The sequence below is a fragment of the Cebidichthys violaceus genome, unplaced genomic scaffold (assembly GCF_023349555.1).
Source record: "Cebidichthys violaceus isolate CVI_PGR_0920_01 unplaced genomic scaffold, fCebVio1.0.p SCAF_7, whole genome shotgun sequence".
Lineage (NCBI taxonomy): Eukaryota > Metazoa > Chordata > Actinopteri > Perciformes > Stichaeidae > Cebidichthys > Cebidichthys violaceus.
The window spans coordinates 7,897,807-7,924,920 of record NW_027176927.1 but is presented as its reverse complement, the minus strand read 5'-3'; the positions used below and the strand labels follow the sequence as shown (position 1 = coordinate 7,924,920).

The 27,114-nt window shown below is 42.8% G+C and overlaps 2 protein-coding genes across 7 annotated transcripts in view; one reads left to right on the top strand and one right to left on the bottom strand.

Annotated features, from left to right (window-relative positions):
* ano10a (anoctamin 10a) overlaps nt 1-4,315 on the top strand; it is a 36,488-nt gene extending 32,173 nt beyond the window's left edge. For all 6 annotated transcript variants that reach the window (XM_068735269.1, XM_068735274.1, XM_068735271.1 and 3 more), the window contains one exon: nt 2,927-4,315. In XM_068735269.1, coding sequence (XP_068591370.1) covers nt 2,927-2,968 — 42 coding nt within the window. In that variant the 3' untranslated portion in view covers nt 2,969-4,315. The remainder of the gene's footprint in view (nt 1-2,926) is intronic.
* A 4,375-nt stretch (nt 4,316-8,690) lies between these two features.
* The window catches only part of snrka (SNF related kinase a), a 47,560-nt gene continuing 29,136 nt past the window's right edge, over nt 8,691-27,114 (bottom strand). Inside the window, 6 exon segments of the mRNA XM_068735947.1 lie at nt 8,691-11,163; nt 11,165-11,945; nt 12,257-12,360; nt 12,513-12,708; nt 17,158-17,292; nt 21,351-21,563. Coding sequence (XP_068592048.1) covers nt 10,774-11,163; nt 11,165-11,945; nt 12,257-12,360; nt 12,513-12,708; nt 17,158-17,292; nt 21,351-21,563 — 1,819 coding nt within the window. The 3' untranslated portion in view covers nt 8,691-10,773.

Sequence of the window (27,114 nt, the reverse complement as noted above, 5' to 3'; positions counted from 1 at the left end):
TAAAAAGTGGGCGGGCTTAGAATGTAGTGCGCTACGGAGCACTGTTCGCAGAGTTGCAGATTTATTTATTGATAGATGGATGTCGTGATATTGTTGGTGCTAGCTTACGTGAGCACACGTCATATTTAGTTTTACAGAATGAAAAGATGATTGGATTTTGATATAACTCCACATATAGTGAGATTTTGTTATGTAGGTGCACATATCGCCGCTGATTTGATCTAAAAGCGTTACAAATTCTTGACTTTAAATTGTTTGTTTTATTCAACAAACAGTCCAAAACACAAATATTTTTAGTTTACATTGACTTAATTGCTCAAAAATAGATGGATCAATTAATCAATAAATTGTTTCAGCATTATTTGTTAGTAATCCAAAAACCAGTAATGTGTATTCTCTTTATTAAACAATCCAATCTTTTAAAAATGTAAACTTAAGTTTGAAATGAACTCTACTCTCATGCTTGGCCAATAAGCAGAAGCTACAACTCACCAGTAAACCTTCAGCTCTAAGAACTAGTTTAGAACGAAGCCATCTGAAAAAAAGTAATCCCCCCTTACGCCAATAGGAACCTCCCTCTGTGGCACGCCGTAATAAACTGCATTATAGTGGGACAAAGCCACCACTCTGCTAACGTGTCCTGCTGCAATAGTGACTTTTCAGTTCAGTGTTGAAACAAACCCTAAAGTATCTTTTGATATCACTAGTAAGAGTTTAGACGTATCCAGTTAGAGCAGTTATTATCTTTTTACTTTGCAAACCCATCCCCCAAAAATCCCTAAAAAGCTGTGGACATCCTGTTCATTAAAACGGATTCGTTCTCTGGATTCTCCGGTCTTTCAGTTTGTTATTAAAAAGGCTTTAATTGCCCCTTTTGGTGTTTAACCCCCTTGAAGAATCAGCTCAGAGGGCTAAACGGCTGCCTCAGCACAAACCCCTCTATGGAAACAGTCTGTGGGACAGAAGAACCGGCCGCTTCTCATCTCGCCAGAAGCATGAAAGAATAAATTGATTAAAACGTAACTCTGCCAAGATCAGGCTCCAGGGAAGTGGAGCGTCGTCAAAGCCGCGGGGCACGAGTTATTAGAGAGCAACCGGGAGGCGTTGGAGAGCATCGGGGCCAACCGTCTGTACAGTACGATCCTTATTCTACACACACACACACACACACACACACACACACACACACACACACACACTATCATGCTCTTTTCCACTCCCGTGTAACCTCGTGGAAAAAACCCCAGCGGTGTTTGGACAGCTGCGAAAAGATCCAACCTGTGTTTCAGGATCAGGTTTTGGCTCACGGTGCAGCTCCGGCTCCGCTTTCCCTTTCCCTTGCTAAAGCTGTGCGCTGTCAGCAGAGCGCCACAAACAAAACCCGCGTGCCGCTCCTGCAGGTCTCCAGAGATGTGTGTGATCCAGAGAGCTCGTCCTCAGTCCTCAGGACAGACTCCACGTCCCTCTCGCTCACGTGTAACGCTGGTTTTAAAAACACTGCTCAGAACTTAATCACATTGTGAGAACAGAAAGAGATTGTGCCGAGAAGCTTCTGATTGTGGTCCTCACATTCATGGAGCCTGTTCTGGTTCAGGTGTGTTCCATACGCTCTCCAATCATTTACTGTATGACCACCATGTATTGCTCTCCATACAAAACATACATGAATACAACTATCCTGCTGCCTGCTTTCCTGTCTTAGCAATTAGTTGGATGAGTCTTTTTAAAAAAAATATATACATTTGTTCATGAGGACAAGGGACGATGTGTAATTCAGCCAGTGCAAACCCCAGCACCGTGGGTCTGATTCCCGTACTGCCCCACACAGAGGGCGTAACGTGAACTATCAGCCGACACACGAGAACATTATAAGACAGCGGTGTCATTTTGACCGTCTCTCAGACTTTCAGCAGTTTGGTTGAATTTAGCGTATTCTTATCCTGCTGTTACTTAGTAGTTGGCTTTTTTTTATATATGCAACTGATGACAGTAAATTTAGATTTTATGGACCCATTAGTACATTTACACTATTAGTGATAAAGGCTAAAATCTGCTCCATGACCACCACCTGCCTGACAGTGGACAGTTCATGCAGCACCCTTGTATTGCAACTGTATTTCTCACAATGATGAGGTAGTGTATTCCCCAAACACCTGAATGTTTTTCATTTTTAAGTTGAGAGTAACTGATGTTGGCTCTAGCTAGCGTAAGCTACTTTGCGCTGGTCTTTTGCATGCGTTTGTTGTCTCGATGAAATGACTCAGACTCTCTCTCCTGGAAGGAATTCATGGTGCTTCACTTGGTTTTTGCCAAAGTGTAAAGAACACCGACTCATTAGTCTGACTTGATTGGCAGATTGTTGTTGGGCCCGCTGATTGTGCTCTCAGAAAAATGAATGTGGGGCACTGAGTCTTTGAAGCATACTGAGGCCTCTCCATTGTTCTCATGAAGGTCATAGCAGAGAGAAAGTACAGAGTGAACTGACGGATGTTTACGATGCACAGATTTTACTGTCGGGTTTCGTTTTCTCCTCCTAATTAGTCCGTTTGTTTCCGACCTGCCTGGTCTCAACAGTTAGCTTGACGCAGTGTTCTTATAAATGATACAAAACTATAGAAGTAAAGTCAACTCAGATCGTAATAAATGGGAACAATCTATTACGGCGACCAATGAGACAAACGGGTGGAGACGTCCTGTAAACGGCACCAAGGCCCACAAAGCTCCTCCTCGGCTACTTGCACATTATCACAGTCATCCAGAGGGCTGGTGGGAAGCTGCTTTTTGCTTATCATTCCAATAAACTGCACGGCTACTGTAACGAAGCAGGATGGATGCCAACTCCTTTTAAATAAATTACACGCTGACCTGCACACGCACGTTATACTGCAGCAAAACCAATCCACATGAACCTGTCCCTGTGTTTCAGAAAATGCTGGAGGCCTCAGAGCTCAGCAAGACTGTCCAGTGAGGAGGAGAGGAGGACCTGCAGACGGTGACGGACCGCCGGCACCCGCTTCACGCAGCTTTACACTGTTTATACAGGGTCACATGTACGTATCAAGACCACACCCCTTTGGAGCTCATGGGGCAAATTTTTTTTTTTTTTTTCACGCGGGGTCATGCTGCTTATCTGCAATATCTTTACAGCATGAAGACCGAACAGGGCGGCAGACGGTTGTAGACACATAGCTGGTGCGTTATGTTGATCTCTGAAGGAGATGTACTGTAATGAGGTTTTATGTCGGGGGGGGGGGTGTACACATGAGATAAACAGTGGGATAAACAGGTGGTGAAATCACAGATAAATGCTGTATTATGACGTACTGTAGCTAATATGAAGTGATGATGAAAAGACATTTTTTCGGTTATGTGTGTGTTCTCTTCTTTGGGTTGAGTTGAATCATTACTGACGTTTTGACTGATTACAGACGGATTATGAGTACTAATGCGTGCTGAAGCGTCAGGTTGATGGTGTATACACAGTAAACCAAAGCCTCCAGTTAATAGCCTACTGGCTAAACTATTAAAGCTGCTTGTAATTGACAACATATGATCATCTTGAATTCTGCACTCCAGGTAAAGAAGCAAATAAAGCCGTAAAGTTTCAATCTCATATGCAAGCGTACACCTTATTGTGAAATCACTACTGAATACGTCAGTGGTGTTGAAATGTTAAACACTATTTTACTTTGAAAAGCATCTTCATTTATGTGGTCTGATTTCTGCTCTTTGAACTTTTCATGAGGTCATTTCAAATGGTGAAACTTCAAAAAACGTAATTAATTAACAGAAATGTTTAAATGCTAACAAATTCAGAAAGAAAATTAAATTGTCTATTGGAAATAAAAAGCTATAAACATGTTGCTAAAACCTTTTGGATATATGATTGTAATTAAAATCTTTAAAAAAATTACTGTTACCAAAATACGATTTAGAAATTCAAATGAATGAATGTGTGGATCCCAAGATGAAGCAATCAAATGTTTAATGCAATACATTTAGTGGTATTTATATTTCAACATTAAGTATATGGTAGTGCTTAAATCCCACAATGAGGTATGCAGTTAAGAGATCATGTTCTAATGTTGTTTTTTGGCCTGTCTTATGTTGGCATGAATAGTGACCAGGGTATCATCAGTCTGTTACTTCCAGTGTCCATGAACTCTTGTAACACCTGTGGTGCCTTGAATCTCAATCTGAATATTAGTTTGTTCTATGCTCTGGTATTTACGTTACCTGATGTATTGAAACTGATGTGGAGAATAAAGTGTATTGAAAGCTTATAAAGGAGGAAATAAAATGGGTTTGTTTCCTTGTTGGTTTTCAGTGATTAATCTCCTGTAATGTTACACCTATTTTTTTTGGAGTTAGTTCAAATGAAATGAATGCTAAAAGTGCCCCGATATCCCTACGCCTCAAAAACGTGACTATCAAAATATGTATTTATGATATATACAGAAAACATAGGAACTGGGGTGCAGAAAAATGGCAGCAGGTGCTCTGGACTGATGAGTCAAAATTTTAAATATTTGGCTGTAGAAGAAGGCAGTTTTTCGCCGAAGGGCTGGAGAGCAGTACAATAATGAGTGTCTGCAGGCAACAGAGAAGCATGGTGGAGGTTCCTTGCAAGTTTGGGGCTGCATTTCAGCAAATGGAGTTGGACCTACCAGCCTTCAAAAACTGTGCAAGTGTAGCTAGAAGAATTGATGCTGGTTTGAAGGCAAAGGGTAGCAATACCAAATATTGATTTGATTTAGATTTTTTTTTTGTTCACTCACTTTGCATTTTGTAAATTGCTAAAAAAATAAACTGTTAACACTTCCATTTTTCAAAGCAGTTGACAGCATTTTTTCACACCTGCCTAAAACTTTTGCACAGTACTGTATATATGTACATTGTGTATATATATATATATATATATATATATATATATATATATATATATATATATATATATATACGCGCCAATGTTACCGGTAGTATCGTTGAGGTTGAGATAATGCTTCTCTCTTTTCTGCATTTTAGATTCATACTCTTGAAAAAGTTCAACCAAGTTAAAGCTGACGCTTTTATTTTGAAAACTTACCGGATGCTCTATCCCTTATCGGTGTCTGACTTCCTGCCTGGGTCGATCTGCTCTGTGTTAATTGATGCGATAAACCCGACCCGTGGGCTCTCGCACGGCCCCTTCATTGAGGCAGAGTAGTGTTTGCTCCTCTGTGCTTTTTCACTGCGGTTTAACGTCAGATCAGCAACACTAAATATGTTATACACAGACGTGAAATACAGTAACTATTCTATGGAAATAAAGGACATATAATAAAAGTGTCTACAGATATTACAGTGGTGACAAACAATGAGACAGAAAAAGACACGATCTCAACCCAGTTAGTGAGGATTCACAGTCTGAGGTGAGGAACAGCTGGTCACTGCCTCATCTCACTGTCTCCTCTTTGTTTGAACAGGACATGCGCTAATTTAGAGATTTTGATTATAAAAATGCTTGGAATAATACAGAAATTACATTTATAGCGCAGATCAGTAGAGAAATATTAATATTTATTTTAGCATTATTTGTTTTTTACATTTCATCATCACACCCTGACCGCACGTCCCTGCGTAGAGCTCTGGGTGAACACAGACGGCTACAGTTTGTACTTCCTGATTCAACAACAACAGGACGTCAGTGATGACAGGAGGAACATCGCGCCAAATGCGCCGCCCCAAACGCGCCGATTGGCGTTTGGCGATTGGCCAAATTCGCGTCACTGCAGTCTCATCGCGTCTGTGCAAAGACTTTGCATGTAATCTCGTCACGCGAATAATTCAAGCTGCGTTTGGTGTCAACACAGCTGGCAGCCTCGTGGGGAGGGGAGGGGAGGGGGGAGCTGCGCTCATGTGATTGGTTGAAAATGAGGCTGACATCTGATTGGCTACAGATAGGTCCATGTTGAAAAAAACGTATTTTTGAATCCGGCCAGGCAGGGGAGTCTCAAAAAACCCACAAACAAATGTGAAGAGATCCACAAACAAATACACACAAATCCACAAACAAATAGAAAACATCCACACACAAATACATACAAATGCAGGAATATATTTGTTTTGCGTGCATTTGTGAGTCACATTTATTTGTAAATCCTTCTGTGTGCATTTGTAAATCGAATATATTTGTGAACTGTTCTGTGCACGTTTGTGAATCTTTCTGTTTGCATTTGTGAATCTTTTTGTTTGCATTTGCAATTATTGAGACTGATCTGACCCCATACGTTAGAGGCTAATTATGAGAGATTAGAGTAAACAGGGATTTTCAACAAAACCACTATTCAAACATATGCACTTTATACCAAAACCATGAGTCCAATCAATAAAATATGGGTACCATGAGAGAGACAAGACCGAACGCTCTGATGTGTTTTTTATGTTTGTGGTGTTAACAATGTGAGCTAGTTAGATGGATTGAGTGATTGGGAGAGAGAGACAGACAGGCAGACAGATAGATTGACTGAGTGTGTAGAGACAGACAGACAGACAGACAGACAGACAGACAGACAGACAGACAGACAGAGAGAGACAGAGAGAGAGAGAGAGAGAGAGACAGAGAGAGAGAGAGAGAGACAGAGAGAGAGAGCGCGTGCGTGTGTGTGTCACTGATTCCCATGGTGACGACACAGCGTAGTAGTAGTATTAGCAGTAGTAGTAGTAGTAGTAATACTAGAAATATTAGCAGCAGTAGTAGTAGTTGTTGCAGTATTAGTAAGAGCATTGTTTATTTCAACAAAAAAAGCCTCATTTTGAGCTTACTGTTTAAATACAGTTAATCCATGAGGCTTTTATTTTGAAAGAGTGGGGCTGGGTGGGGGAGAGAGGAGGAGAGGAGACAGAATCGGAATGTATGAAACACACAAACAGGTTATTAAATGACAGGATTCATTCACAGAAAGGGAGAGAGAGAGAGACAGACAGATGGACTGAGTGTGTGGGACAGACAGACAGACAGACAGACAGACAGACAGACAGAGAGCCTGTGTGTCACTGGTTCCCATGGTGACGACGCAGCAGTTGGAGAGTCTGTGAGTCTGTGTTTATAAACATCAGTAATTAGCTCAAGCACGAACACCTGTGAGCCTGCCAGCCTTTTCATAAGAAAAGACTGGAAAACACCTGTCAAACAAAACCCCATAACCATAGCCCCTATTGCTCCAATATTAATACTCGAGAGGGAGGATGACTTGAAGAACAGATCATGCGAAAATTGTGACTGTAGTGTCAATAAAAGTGGCTTCAATGGCGATTTAGAAATGGGGTACGGTTGTCTGTGCAAGACTTTTTTGAAGTACGTTTTAACATTGGGGTCTATGGAGGAGAAAGTTGGTTTTCCTCTCAAGTAAAGGCTTTTGTGCCAAATGTGTAAATCTGTGGGATTCCACAGTCATATGTCTACGACAAGGACAAGATTAGCTACGTTTCCATCCAAAAATTATGCATGAAGAGTGAAAATTGAGGAGTCAGTCGCAAAAGACAAATATTTTTTTCACAGGAATCTCAAGCTCCTCTTCACTTTAGCGGTGACATCACGCACTCTAAGCTGCGCAATACACACCCATTATAAAAGCAGAAAAGGACTGAAAAACACATAAAAGCAAAATTGCTGCAGTTCAAAAAGTGTAAAAGATATCAAAATGATAACATACAATCATTGATCAGGGTTTTCTCAACATTTGAAAGTTTAAATGGTGTCTGTAGCTGAAAGTATGAGGAAGTAGAAGGATTTGAAAGTTGAACAAGTTTAAGAAGATTTAAAAATATTCTCCATAGACATCCCATTCAAAAAATAGGTTGCAAAAAGCTTAATAATTCAAAAAGTTGAAAGATTAGAAATATGAAGAGACATAGCCCACATGAGCTGAAAGTGCTGAACATTTACATAGTTGAACGGTTTCTGTAGCTTAAAAACTGAAGAAGAAGAAGAAGAGTTTCAACAAAAGCGCGACGGAAGAAATCGCGGAATAAAGATTTGAAGAACAATACTTGGAATGCTGAATCAGCATTCCAACAATAAGCCTGCAGGATTACTGCCAGTGGCACAAGGCAGTATTACTGCCTTGTGCACACAAAGCCACACTGAAAAAGACAAAGAATAAAGTCATAAAACTCACAGTTCACGGATGACAGATTAACAACACAGATAGATATATTGGTCATACAATTATATCACAATGTACTATTATTTCAAACACAAGTGACAGAAACACTGCCCATGTCTGATTGTAACCCCTTCGAATATTAAATAATCTTTGTCATTAGAGTTCATAACAAGATCAACTCTAAATAAAAACTGGGAGCGTGCCGTCTGGTTTGGGTTACTTGTGGAGAGGCTGAGGGTAAAAACCTCCTCAGTGTAGCGCGATGATCACAACAGACTGCTTTTCAACTCTTTCGATGACCTGGATCACATTGAAAGAGTTCAATCACAACCATCAGGTGGACACAAACACGACGCCTACTGCTCCGTGTTTACTGGATGTGGAGATAGGCGACTCGATGCTAACATGTTACCGTATCAACTTTATGTGTCACTTTAGTGCTGGAAGTTATTTTCCATGACTCGAGCATCACCGGTCTCGGCCGGTTTAAAGAAAAAAAAAAGAAAACAAAAATCAAGCAAGAAAGACTCAGAAGACCACATGTATGAGACAGTATTCCACATTTTATTTTTGGATATTACCATAGCTATATGTAACTTCTGACGACAGGTATCAACTACAGAATAATACACTGAATATTTCTGTCGGTTCCAATTCTTTTTTTAGTTTTTTTTTCTTCTTTCCTGCTGCTTTTTGGTCCAGTAACATGTTCTGGTGGCTGATTGTGTGTGTCACTGAATGTCAAACATTGAAACACATGCACGTCACTCACCCGGATACAGTCGAGTAAGACGACAGTCGAATGGACCCGACAGTATGAATAGGCGTTTTTTTTTTTTTTTAGCTGAGACACCCATACAGTAGTACTAATTATCATAAGGCTAGATCACTGTACAGCTATGCACCAGAGGGTTCACTCGGCTGTTCTAGATGAAGAGAAAGAGCACCGTATTTACAACTCTATTTACATTTGGTTTGAAAAAGAGAACTCAAGAGACGACAAACCGAGAGAGAAAGAAATATTTCAGCTTTCCTTTTTCTTTTTTTTCTTTTCTGTTCAGTCCAGTGAGGCTGCACAAGTTTGGAATAAAAAAAAAAAAAAAAGTAAACTAATAAAATTGTTTCTGTACAGATAGCTGCAACACACCCTATAGCTTATTGCCAATGCCCTTAGAGAATCTCCTCACATCCCATCTTTGTCTCTTGGCCAGCTCCTTTAAGAAGCTGGAAGTCTTGAGCTTATCTTTTATATGATTTTTTTTCCCTCCAGGTGAGCTCTCATTCTAACCGATGACACTTCACACACCTGTACATTTTTCAAACAGCAGATCGCTTCCGAACAAAAATGTACAAGTTTTTAAAAATAAACTTTACTTTTCAACATACTTTATATATACATACTCCACACGCGCTGCGCCCACGTGAACAGTAAGCTTTGGGTGACACGTGGGTGCAGGTGGGACTGAGAGAAACCAGCGGGGGGAAGGAGGGGTGATGTTGATAGTGAGAGTCAGACACGGCTAACGTTCTTTATCAGCGACTACAGCAACACAGTTCAAATATGAATAAAACAAGTAGGAACACCTCATTTTACATTTATGGTCAGCAGTAATATTTCAGCATCATCTCGCTACAGAGGAGTGCACTATAAACACACTCACTTATCAAGTGTCTTGTCTCTTTAAATAAAGAGCCACTGTCCAAATTTGACAGTGGTTTAACGGATGAGCTGAACTCACTCTTTCTTTTTTTAAACAACATAAAACGGATTGTCTGAGTGCAATATGGAGTCCAGACTGGAGTTAAAAATAAAAATCGAAAAAACTTCTCTTCCTGCGTGGATTCATAGAAATGCAATCCACTTTATAATCCGGCTGCCGGCCAACATTCAGAGGGAGAGGGGAGGGGAGTGTTTCTGTACAGCACTGAAACTCTACCAGTAGTTAAGAGAACAGTACAAGTACCACTGAGCATTAGGGCTGTTGTCACAAGGGGAAAAAATTAATTTTAACAATAAAAATGTACTATTTTGAGAAAAAACACAGCAGTGTTTTGGGGATAAAGTTGTAATTATAAATGTAAGAAAAAAGTCATATATATTATGAGAATAAGTTCTTGTACGACTTTATTCTTGAAATATTTTGACTTTTTCCTCAAAATTACAACTTTACCAGATTTTTTTTTTTTTTTTAAATGACATTTAGTCTCTCTAAATATTAAAAATGTTTGGTGAAATTACGACTATTCCTAAATTATTTCGACTTTTGTCTCCTAAAATTACTACTCATGATATTGACCTTTTCTCCAAATGATTGATTTAAACTCATAAAAAAACTTTTTTAAAAGATGTGTACTTCTACCTTTATATTTTCCATCACACATCCAGTTACCATCAGTCATTTCAATACGTTCTAAAACCAGCATACTAGTTACATCCACTGATGTGGTGGGGGCGTGAAACAAAAGAAAAGAGTCGTAAACACACTGATAAAAGTTAAAAACAAGTGTTAACAGGAAGGTGAGGACGACATCAGAAGGCGGGTGGGTGTTTTCTAGCTCAGCGATCTGCTCCAGCTGAACACAGCGAGTGATCCGATGTGCAGAGGGACTGAGAGGGGGCGGGGCTTCAGATGACCTGGCAGCAGCTGGCCGGAGCCGAGGTACAGAGCAGGCCGTCCCTGGAGCCCCCGCCCCGCTGGATGTTCACGGAGATGGTCTTCTCGCACAGAGGTAGTTGAAGCACGCCGCTTTTCAGAGCGCTCAGGTTGCTCTGAGCGTCCCTGCCGTGCGGCGCCGTTTTGCGGTGGTGGTGGTGGTGGTGATGGGGGGGGTGATGGTGGTGGTGGGTGCGAGGCAGGGCGGCGGTGGTGGGGAGGGTGATGGTGTCCAGGCTCCCGGTGGAGCCGATGCACATCCTCCAGGCGGATTTCTCCTGGATTTTCACGCTCCCTCCTGAGAGGCCGCGAGGGTCTATGATGAACTTCCCCCCTCCGCCTCCTCGACCCCCCCGCCCCCCCGCGGTGATGCTGCAGCTGGGAGCTGAGGCACAAACTCATCAGCTTCAGGCTCTCCACCAGCTCGGAGCCACGGCTCGCCGTGCGGGACGAGCGGGCCAAAGAGCTGAGGGAGGGGCTAGTGGTGCTACTGTTGTTACAACAACTGGAGGGGCTGTCCTGTCCTTTGCTGCCCCCTCCTCCTCCTCCTCCTCCCCCACCACTCCCTCCTCCACCTCCTCCATCTCCCCCATTACCACCCCCTCCTGGAGGACTCCCCCTGTCCGGACCAGAGGCCCCCCCTCCCTCTCCGGGAGGCTTGCTCTGCCCAGAGCTGCTGCCTCCCCCGTTGCCCCCCGAGCTGCCGGGCGGCCCCTCGCTGCTGTCCCTCCTGTTCCAGCCATAGCCGAAGCCCGAGTCCTTATCCAGACGCCGCCGGTGGCTCTCCGAGTCGTCGTCACTCGTCTCGGAGCTGGAGCATGACGACCCCCGGCCCTGGCTCTTGCGCCGGTGGTAGCGCTTCTGCGTGGGCCCCGGGGACGAGGAGGAGGCGGCGGCTCCGGAGCCAACGCCGGCGGCGTTCCCGGCCATGTTCATCTTGAGGCGGCTGAGCTTGGGCGGCAGGCCCTCGTCCATGTCGAAGTCATCGTCCGACTCCCCCTCCTCCTCGAAGATCTGGTTGAGCACGGGGGCGCTCTTCCTGGAGGTGAGGCGGTTGGTGATGGAGGGGGGCTTGCGCCTCAGGATCACCTGGGTCGGGAGGGGGGACGGGTCCCGCTCTTCCTCCTCTTCATCCTCCACCACCCTGAGAAAAGCACAAGACTTTATTTATTAGATAAGAAGAGGATCACGAAGCAACGCCATGCCAGACAATTTAGAAGGGCTGCAGCTAACGATTATTTACTCGATCAAATAATATTCCTATTATTTTCTGCATCAATCGAATGACCGGTCTATGAAGAAAACACTGGAAATGTACCATCAAAAGACTTGAGAAGCTGGAGAACTTTTTTCTAGAATCACTACTGATTATTATCAAAATAGGCAATTCACTTCTTTTATCTTTTTCATTGATAAATGGATGTAAACAACAACACCACTGAAACTGAATCCCACCTGAACAGGCAGGTTCGCTGCTTGGCTGCTGCTGAGGTGGATGGAGTGGGGGCCCTGGTGGAACCAGTCCCAGGAGAGGGGCCCGAGGCAGCGGCACAGGCTCCCTGGAATGAGACGGAAATTTTAAAAACATAATAAAATAAAACAGCTACATGCTTTAGAATACATCAAAACAGGAGGTGAAGTATCCAGTGCAGAAACAAACTGAACCAAACATCCCCAGCGATGAGGACGGGACGGGACGGGGGGGGCGTACCTGTCCCGGAGAGTCGGTCACAGAGGTGTCCTCTCCGCGTCGGCCCAGCTCCATCAGGCCCTTAGAGCGGTGTCCGTTGAGCAGGTTCTCTGCACTGCGGGCCGGGGACTGGGGGCCGCCGGCGTGGGAGATGGAGGACGCCGCCAGGCTGTCCTCTATGTCCTGGTGCATGTCCACTCTGGTGGGCCACGACTGCCTGTGGTTATGACAGGAGGATCCCACTATGAGTTTCATATTTCATACATTCAAATAATAAAATAAAACTCTTGATCAGTAATTATACAGACCAATATAAACGGAGCAGAGAGGAAATCAAAGATGCTGCATAGAAATCCACTGAGATTATGGAAATGTCAAACGATATGCTATCTGACCCAAGTGGGACGAATAAATCCACGTCCTCGCTCCACTCTGCTTTGTTTAATGGGGATCAGGACTCGTTTTACACAACAAGCCCACCAGATGTGAATCTGATTACAGGTCAATTATGTCCACGCTGTGTTTTTATTCAGAGTCCATCATCGTCTGAAAGAGCTGTCGCACAAAAGGTCACACTTTGTTAGCTAAACCACGGCTCCTTCGTTCACTCACAGTGAGTAAGGCCCCCCCGATGGAACACAGTGTGCCTCCGGTCTCTAGACCCGGAAGAGAGTTCATCCAGCCGGTTAGTCAGCGTCACAATGGAGAGAGAGAGATGTCATAACATTATACTAATGCAGGAGATAAGTGTCCTCCTGTGTAAAGTAAGTGACGGATAGCTTTTCTCAAAACACTACTGAAAGTGTGTCAGCTTGTAGCAGAATCATCACTTGTCATCACTCATTATTAAGTCACCATGTACACAGCAGATCAAACACTGTCTCCAAAAAAATTACGTTCCCATAAAAGTAAGCCGCACGTTCACAGACGTTTAGAGGAAACCCTGTTTCGTACCGGACTACAGTCTTAAGATTTTAAACACGTGAATTAAAAAACTAAACTAAATTGTAACAAAACATTTTGTTCATGTTTATGCAACAAAACTTTTGTTCACATCAAGTAAATGATCACGGTTTAACTGAAGTTACGTACCTCATGTTAAGTCAACATAGGTCTGTCACTATAACTACTTTTGTTGGACGATTGAGATAAACAATATTAGTCGTTTTAAGACCGTTTGATGACACTAGTACACCATTCCAAAGAGCATTGGACTTTTAATTCTTGAGAATATTCAGACATTAGATCTGGCAATGAAACATATATTAAATAAAACCACACAACTAAAACAATAAATAAAAAGGACTCTCAAGCTCTGTTAAAAACAAATTGTACAATGTCCAAGTTCTATAATGGTAGGGGAACCCTGCTGTTTACTCTCACGTCATGTTGGCTAAAATGTTGGTGACATTCTCGTGTAAATAAACACAACGGGGAATATCGAGGTCATGTCCATATGATATCGTAGATAAGCGTTTTAAATCCCTCAAACCCGTGTGACAGACATGTTATGGAGACAGGATATTTTACAGTTTAAGAATAAACTTAAATTGTTTCCCCTACCGTTGCCTGAAAAAAAAGAAACCAAATATGTATTTGGCTAATTTACGTGGACGTTGTTATTTCAACTCCATTGTGAGGAGCCTTAAGTTGTATTCTCAAAAAAGTAGCTGACAACTGAGTTTTACTGTCTGGAAACACAGTTTTTAGGGAGACTAGGCTGTATATCAGACGCTGACTGGATACAAGGTGTTTACAGTACAACACCTGCCTACCTTACCTCAGATATTACACTTATTCCATTTTGAATGATAACCTTGTTTACTTATTCTTTGTTTAGATTAGAGCCCAAATATTATAGAACCTTCCACACCAGAAATTATATTTATTTATTTATTTGACATTAAAGAATCTGAAATGTATCAATATCTGTCTAATAAGCACATAAAGCGATACATGTGCTCAGCAGGACATTTTATAGTTGGAGGAAATTGGAGATACTGTTCACGTATCTTTATGCACATCTGCTCTGCAGTTGCTTATATACATCAGCACTGACCTATCTGCACTAAGTTCCCAATAGGATGCGGCCCCAGGAACAGCCGGAGGCCGCTCTGGCTGAGAGTGAGGCCCCCGACCCCGCCAACGCACCCGCGCTGACTCCAGCGCACATTTCCAAGGGAAGCACATCTCACGTATACAAACACAGCCGAACATCTGAGATATCCTAGTAGACTTATTTATTTTCTACTGAAAATACCAAAACCTACCAGTTCAGTAGGCAAAATCTATGCTTCGTCCGTCAGTCATCTAATAATAAAGTTAAGTGCTACAGCAATTACCTGGTGAGCAGTGAAACAGAAGTCGTGCCAGGCTGATGACTTGCACCAATCAGAAATACATGAATAAAAAAAACAGTGCAGTGTGTGATTGGCAGTACCGACATTGACAAATATGATCTCAAGTGTTACGCCTGCTCACCGGTTGTCTAATGTTTTGTTCTGTGTGGACTGGAGGCCGAAATAGAAAGTTAAAATTCAGCCTGCTTCTCTCTCTCTCTCTCTCTCTCTCTCTCTCTCTCTCTCTCTCTCTCTCTCTCTCTCTCTCTCTCTCTCTCTCTCTCTCTCTCTCTCTCTCTCTCTCTCTCTCTCTCTCTCTCTCTCTCTCTCTCTCTCTCTCTCTCTCTCTCTCTCTCTCTCTCTCTCTCTCCCTCCCTCCCTCCCTCACTCACTCACTCACTCACTCACTCACACACACACACACACACACACACACACACACACACACACACACACACACACACACACACACACACACACACACACACACACACACACACACACACACACACACACACACACACACACACACAAATCTATCCGATAGGGGCCTTACCCACACTGTGGGTCAGACTGAGCCAATTAGCAGGTCTCCCTTAAACACTTTAGTCTCAATCCTCTGCACAGGGATCACAGCACAGGATGCTAAAGGCCCATGCTGCTTCTCCACTACTGAGGAAAGGAGGAGAAGCCCCCTGATATGCAGCACTTTGTCGAGCGTGAGAAAGAGGTGGCCATAATCATAAACACCATTTTTTTTTTAGACCTCAGAGAGGTACAGACTTTCTGATGCAGTGTCCCGCAGCAGAGGCCATCCCAACGTTGTCACTTACACTGTTTGTGCAGGTCACTGTTGCTATGTACTCACTGTCTGTCTGTGGGCAGCGCTGGAAAATGGGATGACTGACTCATGTCTCCTCTTTACCTGTATTTACCCTTTAAATCTTCAACGATTCCAAGAACAGAATCGAGTAAATAATAAACCGGATGTAAAAAAAAGAAAAAAAACAAAGGTATTATTCTTAGACTTGTTTCACCACCACAGCTGTCCCACTGAAGCCTCCTCACTTCCTTATTTGTTCCTGTTCCTTTTATAACTGTACGCCATCCAGCTCTCCCTTCCTTTTAAGAGGAACAATGTTGGCAAGGAAGCAAAGAGTGGAATACTTGGAAAGCTTAAGTTATAAACTAAGATGTATTTTCTCAGTTTATACATTCATGAAGACTTTCATCCCTTAACCTCACCAGTGAACGGGAAGATTGTGAAACGTTAAAGGCTGCTCATCACAGATACAGCGGAAACATGTTATTACCATAGACTAAATATATGTGGACGTAGTCATGGTGACATCACCTATTGGTTTGTGGACTGCCGTTTTGAAGCCTCGAGTTCGTGGTTTGGGCCATCGCCATCTTGACTTAGTTCGTGGTTTGGGCCATCGCCATCTTGACTTTTTGCAAACAGTGAACAATAGTGACCATATTTCGACTGCGGAGGACTATTGACACCGAATATGGCTCTGCTAGTGGTAGCGACCTGTCAATAATATGGTAGCACCAAAAGCATACTCTGCTTTATGGTCTATTTGACTCTATATGGACAACAATTTACTAAATGATCATCATGCTGAAACTTGAACACTAGAAACTAGAGATTGAGACCATAAACTCATGTTTACAATGTTTACTGAGGTAATAACTCAAGAGAGAAGTAGAGTCATTTTCTCTTAGACTTCTATACAACCAGACTTCTTTTTGAGGAGTATTAGAAAGAATGCAAGTTTAAGACACTTGTGCACTGGCATCACTCTTCAGAACAGGAGGTTGTTGCCTGGTGATAACACTGTCCCAACCCAGTGCCTTGACGCAGAAACGTAGCACCCACCCTCAGGTTCCATCCATATATTTACTATCCACTTATCCACGTTGAGAGCTGTGTGGAGGCAATACATTTGATCAGAATTTTGGATTAATCACATTTCGGTCAGGACATGATGGAGTATCTGTTGACTAATTTCCCTTCCGTTCCACCTCCTCCCCTGAGCCCAGCAGGTGGAGGCCTAGTGACCCCAGAAATGGAAATGAAACCTTTGGAGATCTAACCTAGTCTTAAGCAAATGTGGCAGGGCTCTGCCAAGGGGAGCCAGACAGGCAGTGGAGCGAGATAGGTCAATTACCCTCTTTACAGCTCGTACCGTGACTCAGATTATGATGATGAGCAGTGATATTTCTGCTTTACTAGAAGAAGAAAAAATCTGGAATGGTGCACACGGGCCACATCATGAGGAAGGTCACCCTTCAGCTCAAATATAAGCTTGTTCCTTTACCTGAAGTGGGCCTTGATGTTGCTGGGACTGGAGGAGCGGGTCTGGACCTCCTTCTCCTGCTTCTCCCTCAGGATCCTCTCTGCTAGCAGGTAGTATGTGGCTGTGATATGGTTGTACTTGTTGGTCTCCAGGGCTCTGAAACAACACAGTCACATTGTCAACTATTACAAATGGAAGACTAGATGTGGCCGAAGGGCATCTTCCTAGGACTGCAAGGACTATTTTTATTATCGATTAATCGGAAGATTATTTTGTCAATTAATCAATTGTTTTGTCTAGAAGATAACAGTGAAGAAAGAAGCATTCCCACAGTCCAATGTGACCTCTTTATATGTCTTGTTTTGTCTGACCAACAGTCAAAAAATACAATATTTAGTTATAGTTTACAAAACACATTTGGCATTTTTACTTAAAAAATGACAATTAAAAAAAAGTTTTAAAAAATGCGCAGATACATTTTCTGTCCATAGATTAAGTAACTAACTGTTGCAGCTCAACATATGTCAAAACTGAATTTCCGCAGCATCAACACAGGAGATTTGATGTGGATGACTGTGCAGCAATCCAAACATCGCGGCGGTGGACGGGTTCTGTGGTTGAGCTTACACCAGACACAACACCGCGTCAGCATGTCAGGAGTAGGGATGAGCGTGAGTACAAGCTATCGCCATGTACGATGTAACGTCATGAGGAAAGCGCTGTGAAATTGAACCTAAAAAAGTGCTGACAAAGTAGCTATTAGACTCGTTGACAGCAACTCCAACAAAAGCTTTAAGACACTTCAGCATCGGCTTCACACGGCAGAACCGGAGGTTGCCGCCTGTTCCCAATACAACAGTACATATCACTGTGAAGGGTGACCTCTGTGACCCAGATGGAACGTGTGAAGTCGGTGTAAAGAGAAGCACATTCCTCCAGTAAGCATCAATGCTTCACCTCTGCATATTTATGAAACTGATGCTGCCAACAGCTGTACAGCCTGGAGGAGCAAGAGCATTTCTGTTCTGCAACGTTACAGTAAATAACTCGGTGCCTTAGATACCCTTTTGAGGAGTCATAACATGTTATATATCTAATAAATCACTCAACATATTTCTGTTGATTCACACATGTGGTGACCAGTTCACAATGCCTAATGCTGAACAGTGCAGTGATGCGGTCTCTTGTTCACCACACCATGTGCTTTTGGTCTATTATACTATATTTATAGTATTAAATATTGTGTTGTGCTGCTGACACTGTTCCAGAGTGTCAAATATTTTTAAAAATGGAAGAAATACCATAAATTGTAGACTAATGGCCTTTAAATACCATAACTGCAAAGAGAAGCAGGCCTTTGCTTCTAACACGTCTATCTTGGACACACAAAAAAAGAATTGTCTTTACAATAGTGATATAAATCCTTGTTTTTTCAAAAAAGAAATCTGAATCCATTTTCAATTTGCTGCTGATGTAGTTTGCCGTGAGCGTGAATTCCACACTTCCAAGTTCACCTGTTGTCTTGACAAAAGCCTTCGAGCAGCTCAAAGGGCCGTCAGTGTGAACCGCTTCTTTTAATCAAGTGTGGGCACAGCTAACTGACTGGCAGGTTGAGGGCACTGTGTGCTGTGGTATGAGACCCACTCAATACTCCTACCTCTCTGAAGCCGACTGTAGGGAATGAAAACCTCACAGACTTTTTGAGGTACGCAGTGTGTGGCAGCCAGTCAAGGTCTCTGCTGTGACACTTTCAGCTTATGAAAGAGCTACTGTATCAGACAGAAGGAGAGAACGTAGGGTCTCTCTCTCTCTCTCTCTCTCTCTCTCTCTCTCTCTCTCTCTCTCTCTCTCTCTCTCTCTCTCTCTCTCTCTCTCTCTCTCTCTCTCTCTCTCTCAGTGATGCTCAGTGGGGGGGAAGCCTGTGAGCTATAGATGCACGGTTTGTCTCTTTTGAGCTTATCCACAAAGCATCTATACAAGAGAGACACTAGAATGCTCATCCGTGAGCACACACGTAAACAGATATATGATGTGTATTTGTGATGGTGTTGTAGCTCTGAAGGCAAGAGAGGAAAGACAAGGAAACGGTTCAAATTTGGGGCAAATTTGTTATTTGTGACTCTAGGCTTTACAAATAAAATTCCAACTGCATTAAAATAAGCAATACGTTTTATGTCATGTTGAATGTCTGCCCATTTCATTGAATTGTAAACGAGCACTTCATTCAGCAGTCATCATCCTCCAGATCCCACCAACATTAGCCGCCCCAGAGTGCAACTGGTCCTTGCTTTTGGGAACACTCACACTAACGCATGCCACAGGCTGACCGATGCAGACATGGAGGAAGTCCATGGACAGGAGACGGAGGCCTGAGAGGGACATTGTATTTTTGGAGAGGGGTCATACGAAAGTTTTTTGTTGTTGTTGTTCAACTCAAATAAATTGTTGATGTTTTTTTCCCCATTTCTATTATGAGGGTTTACAACGATGTCTGCTTATGATGGCAAAAGTTGTTTTTCTATCTGCATATAACACTGTAAATACAACCTGATCAAATAATTCACCCGCTATTTACATTTTATTGCAGTTAGTTCCTGTAAAAGGTTTCCACTTTGAATATTCATAACTATTCATAACCTTCGCTACCGCAGTCGATACTCAAAGTGGTGTGTGTTTTCTCTCCATCGCACCACAGGTAGCCCCATAAAGGAGGGCTGAGATGAGCTGTTAAACTAGGCTGACAGGAGCAAGTGTCAACTTGAAATTGTGACTCTGTAATCAACAGCTGTTCTCTTTTATTTTCTCTCGTGCAACTCTTTCTCAGCGTGTAGCAGCACACCAGGTTTCTCTTATAGCTGCAGGGTAAAGAGTTAACGCGTGTGCTGTGTTTTATGGTGAAGTGAAACAGAAAATGGGTTCACTCACATTTTATGGAGGCAAAAAGTGGAACAGTGTGACTGCCATCAAACTATGACTTTGATAAGATAAGATGGAAGAGCAAACAGTTTGTTTTTGAAAAGCCTGAACTGAATTGTGAAACCTTTCTAGTATCGGTATATTGTGCAGCACTAAATCAAAGTAATCACATGTGGCTGTGTGCGGGCTGGGGGTCTGGTTTTCATTGACCTGTGTGTGTGTGTGTGTGTGTGTGTGTGTGTGTGTGAGAAAATCCGCTGAATTACCAGTTAATCTGGTGTTCAGTGGTTTTGTACAAGGCTTTTAAATACACTTGTGTTAGTGCAGGAGGGAGTTGTTGATGATGCTGGTGTTTGATTATACCCTGATGACAGTGTTGTATTTCAATAAATAGACAGATAGCCTTTTAGAGCCCTTGATGACGTACATGCCCCTCAATTGGCCAATCAAAGACACACAAGAGCGTAATCAAAGTAGATTGGCTTTGTAATGTCAACAGCATATTTCTACTCAGTGTGATGGTCCCTGCTTAGTCAGTTTGTGTCGGTTACTGTGTCTACCTATGCTGTCTTTAAGGTGCTGTAGGAGCCTGAGCTGTGTCCTGCCACATCTGAAACACCTGGGCCCAGTGCTCCAAAGGACATATAAATATACAGTATATAGATTGTATATTCATTTTTTGGCTTTTTGTTTTGTTACACGGTACACATTATACACACACATCCACATGGACGCTACAGATGTAACTGACTAACACAGGTCACATCTGGGTATAACTCTCAGTTTATCTTCTATATTACAATAAATGTCTGATATCTGCTGTCTATATGTCCGTTCCCGTTATTGTCACGACCCACGGCCCGGGTTACGATACTTAGTGATCACTGAAGCAGAAATGCATAAAATGACATAAATGAAGTTTAATAAATCATGTCCAATAAATGGCTGTGGAGTGTTGATGCCTTAAAAAACTCAAGGACCATCATTACCCATCACCGCCCGCTCATCTCCTTTGTTGCTATTGAAAGTAGTTTTGGTCATTTTATTAGCAAATGAAAGAATTTTCATGAGCAGTTCCTACTGACGAAGAAAACGGCTGCAGTTCTGTTTGTGCTCGTCACATTTTAATATACTTGGCAAATGGCCAAAGGAAAGGCAGGGCGTATCACCAAGACTATATGCAAGCAATGTTCCAGAGCATTGCAAACCAAGGGTGATAATGTTACGAGCATGAAAGCACGCATTTGAGCTCTATACTGCTGTTTGAACACCAGAGAGACAGACATCACACAACTTACTCCACTATGGCCTCTCGGTCGGCGATGTCTCCGAGCACCATGCGCTGGATGATGCTGTTGTGTTCTTCCTCCGACAGGTTCTTGTGGGAGACCAGGGGAGTGTTGTACTTGGTGGCCGGGGACGGGTCGACCCCCTGCAGCCAGGCATGGCTCTCAATCTCCTCCAGGGAGGCCCGTCGCTTGGGATCCCTCTGGAGCATGCGGTCTATCAGACTGGAGCCGCAAGGAGACGAGAGTGAAGGGGTAGGAAGAGAGGGAGGATAAAAGAGAAAGAGCACATGCTTAAAATGTATCTGAATTCAAGAGACACAGAAATCCTGTGAAATGATTACACCCCATCATATTTATGTGAGTGTTGTGAGGGACGTGGTCTCAATAACACCAACTGGACATTCGGTTCTGGTTGAGTCTATTGTTTTTCTAACCCACTTTAGATTACACCACACACACTTCTCTATGATGAAAGGCTCGACGGAGTGAAACCAGCCCACTATCTGGCTTATTTTCTGTACCCAGTGTTGCATGAAAGCATGGTGGAATTAGCAAGCCGGCTAGCTAACTAGCCAGGTGCTAAATGAGTACGTAATGCTTCATCTACACGCTTTCAAGTCCATGGAAAGAAGTGAAGGGTCATGTGCTGTGCTGTTATGGAAAATGAGCTGAACAAAGTTGTCACACGTAATTCCACATGGCATCCAATTAAAAGGTCACGTTGAGGTGACCGGTACTAGACAATCACAGCACAAGCAACACTGCAGTGAGGCTTTCGTCACACGGAAGTGGGCATGGTTCAGTCTTAAGTGGGTTTAACAAAACGACAGACCCGTTGTGGTTGATGCCGACAGTGAGAGCATATTAGCTGAGAGATAGAGGCTCCTGGGTCTTGAGGACCCCAGGTGCATGCTTGTGAAGAAGCTTACTGACTGCTTCTCAGGTGCTTGAACTTCACCACCTGCACCGCTGGCTGTCTCTTCCACCTGAGGGAAGAGACCCATCAGGAACGTGTTGTCAGAATGATTGACAGCTGACTGGTGTGACTCCAGCGCTCTGCTTCTCACTGTGTTAACACCGTCCCACCACTCTTGCCCTAACAGTGCTGATCTGTTCCTTTAGTTTGTCTGATCAGATTATTTTGGGGGGCTCGTTTTTCTTTTGTATCTGTGGCGGAGATGAACCATTTTTATGCAGCTAAAATAAAGCAGGTTCTGATTCAGAACTATAAAGTTAATACACTTAAATTATCAACTTGATATGAATTAAGTGGGAGGATGCGACTCCTGAAACTGAGTTTCAGAAGTGATACATACATTCAGAAGTGATACATCTTCTCTAGAGAGAAGATGTATCACTCTCTTGGAGTCGTGGGAACTACAGAAAACCACTCTCTGCTGTAGACCTTTTCAAACTTGACAACATAAGCATCTTAAATGGGCCTCTTCCATTGAAAATCATGTTGGACCAGAGCTGTTGCCCTACAACCACAGAAAGGCAGTGAAAAGGTCAATAGGTGTTCCAGAGTGATGCTTCTTTTATCACATAAACAGAGTTAGTCACATAATTTATGTCCATTACAGTCCGCTTTTTATGACTTGGTGATTAAAGATTGAATTTTTCTGTTCAGTTTCATTTTATGCCACGCAGCGATGTATTGTGTTTGTAACTACACATAAAACCATGTCGTTAATTTCAATATCTGCTCATCGAAATGATGCGATCGTTGGCAAAAGAGGTCAACTAATCTTCAAATAGTTTGTCTCTAGCTCTGCTGCACACAGATGTATTTTAAATAGCTTGTTGTGAAACTGTTGCGTAGGCCAAACTAATGTTCAGAAAACGTGGTTCAAGACAGATATTCATGTAGAACGAGGCTTTGTTTGTATTTTCAAAAGTTAAAATGCGACGGGAAACACAAAGCTAGTGTTGAGCTTAGTTTATACTCGCCGTAGTGAAGCCGGCGTAATCACGGCCGGCGCGTGCACCTCACAATTGTTGTAACTAGTTCACATGACCGTCACAAATAGTTCATAAAAACACTATTTACATGTCTAGGGATTATACAAGGAAGGCCAATTCGCTTTGAGGTGCTTTAGAGACAGGATATCTTAAAAATCTTCATTTAATTAAATATTTTGCAGCCAAATTAAATTAAACATCAAACATTTAACCTTTGTTTCTTTATAATGCATGTCATACTTTACTTTTTTTCTTTACAGGGCTTGTATAAGGACAATAAAGTAGTCCATGAATATGATATGCGAGTTTACAGATAACTACAATCACTCCTCGTATTATTGGAGGTTGGTTTATGGCTTTATGCCGGTTACACCTACAGTCTATGTGCATATCTCTGAGTTACACTCGTTGTCTTTTGATTCTTCACAGTTCATTTTGTTTGTACGCCCTCTGGTCTTTTGGAGAATAATGCAGCGCATAGAGTATAAACGCCTCCGTTCATGCTCAGAGCTGGTGCGTCGTCTGCGGAGGTTCGCGCTACAGCGTGAGTATAAACAAAGCTTTAATTGGTCGGGATCAGGAACCACCTTCACTTTGTAAAACACAGCAGTTGGGTCTTGAGGAGTGGCAGCATTTATTCAGAGACAACCTGAAACCTACGCTGTAGATTTACTACCACTAAACAACTTTAATGTTCCTTTAATCTCTGCTCTACTGCTCTTACAACACCATGTTTCAATCTAAACACGTTTATGTGAATTGTCCAACTAGAAAAGCTACACAACAACTCTAGCATTCTAGCATCAAGAGAGCTGCTATTTTCTCCTGACATTAGAACCTTGCTCCCAAGTATAGTACACTCAATCCAGCCGATGGAAAGCAACCAATTCCCCTTCTATTTGTTGCCACATTTGTATCACTGGCTTTAAATTCCCTCGATTGTAGAATCTAACGATTATGCTAAATGATCGAGGTCAGCTCTACTAATCGCAGTTATGTAACGTTTCCGCTGAAACTTGGTGTTCAAGTTCAATCCGACCCATTTTGTCGCTGTGACACACCGTATGGAGCAGATGGAGGATGTATGGAGCGGGCTATAATGTACGGTGACAGACCGTACGAGACATTGGCCTTGACAGAGCCGAGGATGTGGAACTACAGCTGGTCGGCTGGGAGCTTAAATTCAACACAAATGACACCGTTGAAAGCCGAGATTGCAATTTAATAGGATTAGATGGGATATGGAGTCTAGTGGGAAGACTAATATTAATATAGGGACAAAAAAATCATGCATCCAGAGATAAGCCATCTTTATCATCTGCATAATAAGGCGGACAGATGACGGACTAACAAAGGGGAAACAGAAACGTGTGACAACAAAGCATAACTTTTTCCAAATGGAGAAGATCTTCATGAGGGAACTTAACGTGAACAAATCTATTTGGAGTAACATAACCTGGACTGCCAAGGCCTTGTGCAGTAGGTGCTCTCGCCATTGAACTACAGGACCCACGATACCGTAGGTTGACTTGAACCCCACATATAGTACGGGACGTGACTGGTTTTATTGACGAGGGGTGTGGAACAAACCCATCCACCTACATGTTGACACGTATATACTAAAGCTAAGAAACCTGTGCAACCAAGCCGGTGCCTCTCCCAACTCATTTTGGGCTTTACTGAATCCATTTCTCCCCCCAACTCTATCCAGTCCTCGAGTATATTTGTGCTACAGTGGGAGCAGACCATGGGATGGATGCTGGAGGATAACAGGCTGGGCAGAACGGTCTGTCAGTCATGCTGCGGATTAGCCGGGCTCCCTGAGGACTACAGCCAGCAGCAGCAGCAGCAGTGGAGGGGAGATAGAGGTGGAAGCCCCACTATCTGAGCACTGATGACAAACACTGCAGTACTACCAAGTTGTTTCCACAATCACACTCAAAGTGACACAGTATGTAGAGGTTCACTGTAGAATATGTGAGCAAGGATATATCTGTAGACAAATTAAGGATTAATGGTGGTGATTGAGTCAATGCTCATCAGCTTGAGTTAAAACCAGAAAGCTCGTTTTTATCGGTCATATTTGGATGGATTTTTTCTAACTTGCATGGCCTGTGAAGCGCCAGATTCACATACTGTAAATGTGCCATCGACTTTTGAAGTTGTCAAAAAAAAAAATCAAAGCACATCGAAGAGGCACCAGAGTAGCGGTGAAGTGCGGCCTGCAACAAGCTGCCATTTAATGTTTTTGGAAAAGCGGCGGTCGCTCCCGAGCTCGGCGAGCTGCAGCCGTTCAATGCCACAGTGTGAACAACAAATCTGTACAATAGCCTACCGTCTGCTTTTATTGTTTTAACGTAATGGTTAGTGCTGGGCTTTTTTTCTGGGTTTTAATTTCCCATATGATATTCATTTTTCATACACCGCAATGTTTCGCCATAGCCGAAACAACTGCTGTAACTCTTCAACAGGCAGCATAATATATTGTTCGCACAAAGGGCGCTACGGTCGGAGCTAACGCTACTTGCGTATTGAGAGGGACAAAATTATAAAACTTTAAGTTCTGTTTTTACTACGTTGCAGATTGCACAATAAAAATTGTTTACATTCTACAACTTCTTCATACATTCTGATTCCTTCATATATTATAGGCCAAGCAAATCCTACAGTAATCAAAGCCTTTATACATGATGACATTAAATGTTTTTATATTCTATGTACTCCTGACAGTAGAGTAAGCCACTATAAACCTATATAAAAACACAGTCAAGGGAGAGAAAAAAATACCGTGATATACCGTGAAACCGTCAGAATCTTAAAAAATACCGTGATACAAATTTTTGGTCATACCGCCCAGCACTAGTACTGGTATCGGATCGTTCTGTCTCAGCCGATTTGCAAGTTCAGGTATTGGAATATGCTGAAGCCCTACACAGACTTGATACACTATACACAAGATTTCATGGATGCAAACCAAGGTAACTGTACAGGCTTTGTACATACATCACAAAGGCTTTTATCACAAACAATAAGGCCGCTCACACTACGCAACAACCATGGCCTGCACCAGAATACGCACACTTGCCTATGTCTCTCGCTAACCCGACACACAGACCTCGGCTCGGCTTCTTCCCGCTGCCGTTCTGGTGTCCGAGAAGATGAGAGACAATGTCCTGCTTTAATCTGGGATTCTCACCAAAGACACCGGATCACGTTTCCGTTTAGGTCCACAAATGATGTGTGAAACGGACATGCGAGAGAGAAATGTGCATCAAAACAAAGCGTGGATATTAAACTCTCTGATCGAATAATGGAAATTGCATCTGAACAATGGATATCAGCGGGCAATGAACTGACTCAATCTCTGTCAATGATGTGCGTGAGACAAATAAAAGAAGAGGGAGGGCCGAGTGTTTGTGTGTGGTTCGTACAGTGATGACAGGAAACGAAGGAACGCCGTGTTCTGTTTGGTCGAATCCCCAGAGAACAAAATCAAGGATGACAAAAACCAAACAAAGCTCAGAAGGAGGAAAGTGTGGGATTGCGAGAGTGAGCCGGTGAATAATTAATTAATTGAGGCGCGTAAATGCATTTTGGTGAGTCGACGGGGACCAGAGAGTAGAAAGGCATCTGCTCACATAGAGACGAGCGACATGTAGAGGAAAACTGGCAGGCAGGAAACAGGAATGCGGACCTCATGGGAATTCTTATTTAGAGGACGAGTGCATCAAAAAAAAAAAAGCCAAGAGGATGCTCGCAACAAACCTTGACCTTTGTGACGCTGATGTCTAAAACTGAGTCCCTCTAACCT